This window comes from Sitodiplosis mosellana, unplaced genomic scaffold, assembly GCF_009176505.1.
Source record: "Sitodiplosis mosellana isolate CC-2019 unplaced genomic scaffold, AAFC_SMos_1.0 Smas_scaffold_5367, whole genome shotgun sequence".
Lineage (NCBI taxonomy): Eukaryota > Metazoa > Arthropoda > Insecta > Diptera > Cecidomyiidae > Sitodiplosis > Sitodiplosis mosellana.
Genome location: NW_022600609.1, coordinates 3,429 through 13,074, shown reverse-complemented (window position 1 = coordinate 13,074; position 9,646 = coordinate 3,429). Strand labels below are relative to the sequence as shown.

Sequence of the window (9,646 nt, the reverse complement as noted above, 5' to 3'; positions counted from 1 at the left end):
AATTTCATTTAATTTTTTATTTTCTAAAATATTAGAATATTGTTTTTTATTGAAACATGTTTTTTTAAGTTTTTCTCTTCAAGTGATTGCTATATTTATACAAACGTGGTATTTCATTTCACTGAATACTATTGGTATACAACGGTTCTATTACATGTTCTTGCACCAGTTGGCGCTTCTGGGCTCATTTATATGAGAACTGTCAAGAAGGCGCAGTGTCGGCTCATACGACATAGCATATGCAAGGCTAATGCAAATGAAACGAAAATTTGCTCGCGATCCAGAACTGAAGGAGAAATACATAAAATTCATGCGCGACTACGAGGAACTGAATCACATGAGTAAAGTGCCACCACAGGAGCATCACAGCGACACAGCAATTTACATACCTCATCATGCAGCAGGCACGGAGAAATTCCGTACCGTATTTGATGGAAGCGCTAGGGCGAAAAACGGAATTTCAATCAACGACATTCAGTTGAACGGAGAAAAGGTTCAACCGGAACTCATCACTACTCTCATGAGATTTCGTACACACAGAATTGCGCTTACCGCTGATGTCGCTAAAATGTATCGGCAGATACTAATCGCCGAGGATCAACGAGACATGCAGTGGATACTATGGCGAGAATCGCCAAGTCAACCGGTTCACGAGTATCGGCTGAACACCCAGACATATGGGAACAAGTCAGCAGCATACGCACCATGACTCATATGGCTGAAGAATTCGCCACAGAATTCCCAGCGGCATCAAAAGCCGTGAAAACATCGTTTTACGTTGACGATGCATTGGGCGGTAGCCACGATATTACATCTGCCATCAATCTACACGGGGAACTGATCGAGATGTTCGGTAAAAGAGAGATGGAGCTAGCTAAATGGAACACCAACGATCCAACAGTGCGTGGGCACATCAAATCAAGCGGCTGCCAACTGATCGAGCTCAACAAAGAAGAAACGACAGCAGTGCTCGGTATGCACTGGGATGCAAGGGAAGACACATTCCAATACATCATCAAAAATCCAATCAGATTGGAAAATCCGACGAAGAGGAGCATTTCGTCCGACATAGCACGACTTTATGATCCATGCGGCTATTTGTCATTTATTTATTTATTTATTCAGGCAAATGTTATACATGAACGCCCCTAAAACTAAATAGTTACATCTCAATAAATAATTAACTTTTTTTCTTATGTTTTGTAGTGACTCTGTTTGTTTTGTAAATATATTTCTGTTTTTTTTTGTTTCTTAATTTGTTACATTGCAAGTTTTTTGACTGCTCTTCCAGTGTAATTTTTTTCAACTGGTTTTTAAATGTCTGTATTTTGTGAAATTTTTTCATTGGCGATGGCAAAGAATTGTATGAATTAGTTCCCCTGTTAATGATAGAATATTTTCCCCAATTATTTTTGGGTTTAATTTTGCGCAGTCTTTTTGATTGTCTTGTTTCATACTCGTGATGCTTGTTGTTAAAATCTAATTTGATATCTGCTTTTAACATTTTATTAATAATTTTGTGGAAATTTATTTTTAATTCAAGATCAATCATATGTTTAAATTTAATAATATGCGTAGTCATGCGTAGTCATATTCGCAAAGGTCGTATTGAAAGATTTGTGGATCGACAAGGTCGAATGGGACGACAAAGTCGAGGGAGAAGTACTGCAGAGATGGGAGCAATTCGCCAGGGAATTACCAAACATCACGAATGTACGCATTCCGAGATGGATCAACACAGATCTTAAGTCCAAAAAGCAACTGCATGCATTCGCCGACGCATCAAAAACCGGATACGGCACCACATTCTACCTCAGACAGCAACGTGATGGCGATCCAGTCACTGTACATTTGGTGTTTGCGAAGGCACGCGTCGCACCGATTAAGGGCAGTACAATTCCGAAGATGGAGCTGACAGCATACCATCTCACGGCACAATTACTGGAAGAAGTGAGAACCGCACATGATGTCGACATAGACAATTGCACTCTTTGGTCCGACTCAATGATAGCACTACATTGGATCGGCAAATCACCTGCCAAATTAGACGTGTTTGTTGGCAACAGAGTCGGAGAAATACAGGAGCTAACGCGCGGGGTTGAATGGAAACATGTGGACACAAAAAGCAATCCAGCCGATCTAGCTTCGCGGGGAATTTCACCAACGGAATTGGCGGATTGCAAATTATGGTGGAATGGACCCAGCTGGTTAACGCTCGACAGAGAGAAATGGCCAGAAAGCAAATTGACACTAACGGAAACCGACATCGAAGCCGTTCGCTGCCACGAGCGGAAATCGACAGCGATGGTAAACGCTCACATCGACGATGATGGACCCATTTCAAACGCGAATGGGAATCTTCTGCACCAATTCAGTGATTGGCCAAGACTACTACGCATCACAGCGTACGTACTTCGATTTACGGTGAAGAAAGCGTTCAGAAAGGAAGGACAATTATCCGACGACGAAATTTTGAACGCCGAGAGAATTTGGGTACGACACAGCCAGAGCGTGCATTTCAACAAAGAAATCGAGAAATTAACCAACAAAGAGGACCTGACACAGGGATCACCATTATCAAAATTGACCCCGTTCATGGATAATGACGGAATTATGCGACTAGCGGGGAGAATCAAGAGATCCAACATTCCATACGACACTGTACATCCCATACTCTTAAATGGGAAATGCACCACAGCAAAATTAATCACCGAACTGGCGCACGAACGAACCTTGCATGGTGGCACGCAGCTCACGCAGCAATACATAAGACAGAAGTATTGGATCCTGGGCGGCCGCTACGCAGTTAAAACAGCCATATCAAAATGTGTGCCATGCATCCGACAGAGGAAAGAGACGCAGCATCAGCTGATGGCACACCTACCAGAGGAAAGAGTGACGCCAGGGCGACCGTTTGAGGCGTCAGCGGTCGATTACGCGGGCCCAGTCAACATCGAGCGATACAACGCCGCTCGGACAAAGATAATTGACAAAGGTTATATTTCGGTTTTCGTTTGCACACGCACCAGAGCGGTACACTTGGAGCTCGTGTCTAGTATGACGACGGAGGCATTCATCGCAGCATTCACGCGATTCTCGTGCCGCCGGGGGAGGATCAAGGTGCTGTTCGCCGACAATTCCACAACTTTCCAGGGAGCGTCAAATGAGCAGCAGCAAATAAACCGGACATTCCAGAGCGATTCGAATGAGGCGCGCCAAATCCACAGCACCTGGAGGGAGTTGGGTTCGCAGAACGGTACCACGACACAGTGGAAATTCATACCACCATCAGCTCCACACATGGGCGGCCTACATGAAGCTGCAGTGAAGAGCGCAAAATCACACCTCAAACGCGTCATAGGCGTTCAACAGCTCACATTCGAGCAATTAGCGACATTGCTAACGCAAGTAGAAGCTTGCCTGAATTCCAGGCCACTGATCGCCTTGAATGACGACGCGGCGGATGAGCTGGCGTTGACACCGGGCCATTTTCTCGTGGGCGAGCCATTAATCGCCCCACTCAGTCGTGATTACACGTCAGTAGCCGCCAACAGGCTGAGAAACTTCGAACTGATGAACAAAATGACCCAGGAATTTTGGGAACGATGGTCGAACGAATACGTGACCACGCTAATGGAGCGCAACAAGTGGCGACATAGCCAACGAAACGTTCAGGTGGACGACATCGTCCTAATCGTCACAGATACGCTACCACCGACACAATGGCCACTGGGGCGAGTGAACAAAACCATTCAGGGAGACGACGGCCACGTCAGAGTAGCAGATGTAACCAGCAGGGGACACGTTTATCGCCGACCAATCGTCAAGCTGTGCCTGCTACCAATTTGCGGCAAAGGAACATCGGGCCAGGCCAGGCAGGATGTTCAGAACTGAACAGATATTTTTAAGCATTTTCATGTTCACATTATTTTTGGTCAAGCAGCCTTTGGCTCTTGACTAGCTCGTGTATAAATAGGCCGAGACATAGCGAAATAGATTAAGTAATGTCATGTAACTTGGACGAACAACATCCATAGAAATAAATAGAAAAAGAAAATAGCTCGAGCGTTTTGGTTTCGTTGCGTGATAATATTCAACAGGTATAAATATTTGGTTGCATATTTACAATATTTATAATATTTTCATTTACTTCTTTAGTTTCTCCAAGTTCCAATTCTTCTAAAATAATCGGTTATTCTCTGTTTGACAGTATCTGTACTAACATTAAAATCAATTAAGTAGGTATCACAAATTGGAATAGTAATAGCATCACATTCATTCGTTTGATTAGGCGGTTTGATAGGAACAAAATATTTGTAAAATTCATTGTATGTCGTTAACATGAAATTGATTGGTTCAAACATTGAATAATTATATATTCTAATCGGAAGTGACAGAAATTCAGTGTTTCGTGTTCGATGTCGTGGTGTTCTAAAATTGATTTTTTCCATGATATACTTTGATGATATTTTGCCACAAATAACGTTGTGAATGAAGCAAATTTGTGCGATTTTTCTTCGTTCCTCCAAAGTGATCATTTGTAGAAATAGTAGACGATTATTTTATTGTGGCAAAACGAATCTGTGTGGCCATTCCATTCTTCTCAGTGCGAACGGTAGAAATTGCTTTTGGACTGATTCAATTCTAGCAATTTTCTCATTGGTGTGTGGGTTCCATATTTGTGATCCGTATTCAATAATAGGTAATACGAATGTGAAGAAGAGTTTCTTTATGGTCCATGGGTCATTAAACTCTCTTCCAAAACGCTTGATCCACGCAAGTCGAGATTAAGCTTTAGCTGTTATGTATTCGATGTGTGCGCTAAAATTTAGTTTACAATAAAGAAAAATATCTTGTGTCACAACTTTTGAATTTAGTCTTCAAGTCAAGCTTTAAAGCGTTTTGCCGTCCAAAAATCGTGACGCGATATTTTTCCTTATTGTAAATAAATTTTCACAATAGTGAATGCGAAAAACACTTTTGAACTTCGTACCCAGAGATAATACAGCGTCAAAGCGTCACTCAAAATGATATCAGTCATTTTGAGTGGTAAATCCACACACAGGAGCGTCACTCCATTTTAACCTCGCCAAGAGGTTTTTCATCTGATATCACTAATTTTGTAAGGCAATTATTCTCGAAAAAAATACACTTTTGCCAGAAATATGACTATTTTAAGGTCCTATGATTGGGAAATTGTAATTTTTCGGGCAAAACATTTGCATCCACATTCCACAAGTTTTGTAAATAGCAAATTTCCACTTTCATTAAAAAAGTCCCATTTGTAGTGGTTTCAGGTGGAATGGAGCGAGTTAGGGCGATAATTCATGATAAAGTGATCGATTTAAAAGACTTCAGTGATTTATTACAGCGTTTTAATGTATTTATTGATTATGATTTGCACAACTGATCGCTTTGACTGCCTAACTACAACTCAACTTAACTTAGCGTGCGTACGATGTATATCGTAAGCTCTTGGTAACAATTAGAGTGTAATTGGACATTGTAAAATGTGATTAAATTTCAAAATATCCATTAAAAGAGTTTTGAAGTAATTTAAGACCCATTAATTCATTGAAACATATTAATTTCCAACCACCAAAGCTCTGGAAAGTGCATTTTTATGTATCCCCCGAACAAAAGTTCAATTTCATACATTCAGATGCAAAAATGCCGATTTATGACCAAAATGACAACGAAATGGATATTCAAGTGTTCGTGGACTCCCATAATTTTCACGAAAAAATAGCAGTTTTCTACCCAATGAGCCAAGTGAAAGAAAATATGTACTAGAGCGTCACACTGATTATGCATAGATTTGAAAGATTGCATATAGGTAGATTATGTAAAAATAGTGTGTAATTTACGTGCATAAGGTGTGCGTAAATCGTCTTTGTTTAAATAGAGGAGAATTTCAAATTATGTGTCAAAATTGTGCTTATATTTGAACATATGTCCAAACTGTGTGCAATATATGTGCATACTGCGTGCATGCTAGATTATGCACATTTTATGTCAAAATTTTAGTTAAATTTTACACAATTTAACAAAAAGCTAACTATATATTTTTTTATTTGTTTTAAAACGTGTAAAAAATAGGCATAATTTGTATACCATGTATAGGCACATTTAAGCACGTAAATGGTTCATTGGGTAAGACCAAAATGTCGTCAGAGGTCTATTTCACGTGTTTTCCGAACAAAAATGTCATTTCCAGTGAAAATAGAGCAAGTTGAAAAATTAACTTCAATCCGACCTATTTTTCGACCATGAAATGGCCTCAGATCGCATTGTGACCACTTTTAATCGATTACTCGTCGAAAATTGAGCGGATATGGTCTTTCGTGACCCTTTTCCAGCTAGTAGATGCGTATTTTTGGCAGCAATTTCATCGTAGAATGCGACTCTTCGTACAAATTCCGTTCATTGATGAATTGCCTATGCCCAGAACTTCGAAATACGAATTTTCCCGGATATGTGGCATATGCCATTTTGTTGGTATGGTAGCCGGCTACAAACGCTCAGTTTTTGGTAAAAGATTGTCGGGCTGATTTTTGAGAAATCGCGTTTGGTGTGAAATTTAAGGGGGTCGATTTTTCATAAAAATCGACTTTTTTCTTTTATATCACATAAACATTGGCATGTGTGTATGGAACTTTTTGAAGGTCTTCTCAAATAATTACGAGCTGAGTTTGCCCGATGGGTGTCTGAGTTGATCTAGTGTGCGAAATAAATACTTGAAAAAATCGTATATATGCAGGCTAGTGAAGCCATAGCCAGCTCTCCTGTAATGCAAATGTCAATCTGAGGACGGGTTTCGATGTGGCCCGACACCAGCTACAGCTTAGGCATATCGGCACCGGAATCTGTGGGGGTCAAAAGAGTTTCCGAACACACGAACGGACGAACGGACGCACATCCAAATCAATACTTTCATAGAAAATCAAGATCAAACTGCCAATGCCCATAACTTTTTCGTTTTTGAACCAATCGAGGCACTTAGACCGGCGTTAGAAAGGTGGCGAGGAGAAGCTTCTTTTGGACACCTCAGATCACCCCCTTCGTAAGATATGGGTAAAGATCTGAAAATTTATCGAAATTTTCCAACCGCTATATTTTTGCCTAGACCACACTTTAGGCATGGGGGATATGGTATTTCCGACTATTTGGGCCAAGAACTTTCCAACGGTACCTAACATGCCGGGGCCCAAATAGTGTCCTGAGAAAATAGCATATTTACTGTATCATACTCGTGACGCAAAAACTGGCATTTTTGATATTTGGCTTGAAATGCACAGTTGTTGGAGCGTCACTTGTCGGACTACCGTCCTCCGTGATAAGTTGTCGCTTCATACCTGCAACGAAATTTGTTTTTGGAAAAGTTATGATTAAGATCAATACATACTATATCAGCCTTTACCAACTGCTATAAGAACCAAAAGTTCGAATGCGGTTACAGATGGTTTAATTTTTCGAATTATAATAATTCGCCACCGAAGGAATGCTAAAAAAACACAATATTGATTATCACCCGATTGGATGACAATAACGTATACGCTAATACTGGTTTTCAATCTGTCTTCGCTATTGAATGCTAATTACGATTGGGTTCGTCACAAAAATTACGCGGAAATGACGCGAGTTCCTAGCACAGGTGCACTTGAACTTGAGATAATACTCTTTTATCGATTGCTATTTCGTTTGCGTCAATATGTTATTTTATGATTGTAAGTCATCATCAGTAAACATGAACATACCGTTGTTGCTGCCTTGAGCGATAGAGTTAAATGTAAAACTACCTAAAAAGAAAGAAGACGCTCAGGTAGTACATAGACATCGAAATTTCGTAAGTTTAACAAACAACCTCATGATGTTGAATTGGCGGACTTGGCAATTCAAGCTCACCAATCCAGTTATCCCCATTTGATTCCCACCTATACTGAAATAAATGTGGACACGGGCTTGATATCGAAAGTTTCTGCTGTTCTGTTACACGAAATAAACCTAACAGAACTAACACTGCAAAATATTTACTATTGAATTGCATTTTTTAATTTTATTTCAAAATGATGTCAATTGTTTATTAAATATTCATCATGATTTACACATTTTTTGTTAAGAACAATAATTTTCCTTTTTTTTCAACACTTCACTACTAACACAACTAGTTGCTGTACGTATCACAGAAAAATGATATTTCCAGAAGCGGTGTCATTACTTAAAGACAGCAAAAACCACAATATACGAAACTTGTAACAATCGTGAAAATACCCTGCAGTTGTTAATGTCTCTTGATCACCAAGGGGAAAGCCATACAGGTAAAAAAGCAAAAAAAAAATAGATAATTATCTTATCAATAATTATAATTGTTTCACATATGTTTTGGATTTGCAAATGAAAAATAATGTAAATATAATGACGCAGTAATAACAAAAAATAATCACATCTTCGAATTTAAAGTGACTATCCCCTGCTTGATTACTCAAATGACGAAGTTCTTTTTGAAATTCACAATTTGCCTCATAATAATCACATACGATGTGCACTATTGTCGACTATTCTGTTTTGTTGTCTTGTCTTGTTTTGCATTGTATTGGTGGAGGTTTAATTAGTATATTTTTATTTATTCCATTTATTTCAATACAGTCAAACTGTGCCATGCCTTTGATTGTATTGGTATTGATTTTTTGATCTTTGGAAAAACAGTCGACTGTTGTGTTTTCACCTCTTATTTATCAGTACTGAGCCAATATACATGAACAATTATTGCCGTCAATAAACTGTAGACATTCACTGATCAAACTTGTTATGCTGGCTTTCATGTGTATTCGATGAGTAACTGGTTATTTTTTCTTTTTTTCTTTCTACACTCTAATGTACAGACGTTGAATTTAAAATGTGACAAATGATGGGAGTGAAGGAAAACTCGGTTACCTATGGTATTACCTACATATAATTTGATATATTTGAAATTGTTAAGTGAAAAATTCCCATTTATATTTACAAGAGTATTAAGTAAGAGCTGTGGCAACGAATTTTCCTGAAAGAACTCGTGTTTTGGCAGTGAATTTAAGTTAGAATCAATTGGAATGTTGCCCTTTAATGCCAAATATAGCAATACTTACTGATAGCGCAGGCGCTTCCTATAGAAAAATTCAGTTGTCACAAAGTTGCCGTAGTGCAATTAAATCATCAATTTCTTGTTCGGTTTCGTAATTAAATTGAATCGAAGAAAAAAAAAACAGATCTTCTGGTGAGACGTAGAAGAACGCCAGTTTATTCAACTTCGAAAAAGAAGGATGTTTCAACTCGGCGCCACATAAATCTACATGGTGAGCTAAAACTCAGAAAATACTGTTTTCTATTGATCTAACTGAGAAATTAATGTCTCTCTATCTTTCGAGAAAAAAATATTTTTCCAAGTTTTACTCGACAATTTTCTGAATTCTTTGGCTTGGCCACTCAACATCAAAATTACAAAGCTCAATCGCGAAAATATTTTGATTATGTTTTGAGATGAGCCACATCTGAAAATTCTGTAACTGGGCTTTCCAAAATGGGTTGAAGGAAATGTGCAAAATCAGTTAACTTGATCACTTGTGAACAAAACACATACGTTCTCCTACATCTCACCAACAGAGAAATC

General features: G+C 38.9%; 1 protein-coding gene across 1 annotated transcript; it reads left to right on the top strand.

Moving 5' to 3' along the window:
- The first annotated feature begins 250 nt into the window (after positions 1-250).
- On the top strand, positions 251-3,894 carry LOC129572671 (uncharacterized). The gene is made up of 3 exons (XM_055452681.1): positions 251-530; positions 581-900; positions 1,579-3,894. The coding sequence occupies exons 1-3, from the start codon at positions 251-253 to the stop codon at positions 3,892-3,894; spliced, it is 2,916 nt and encodes a 971-aa protein (XP_055308656.1).
- Positions 3,895-9,646: the final 5,752 nt, after the last annotated feature.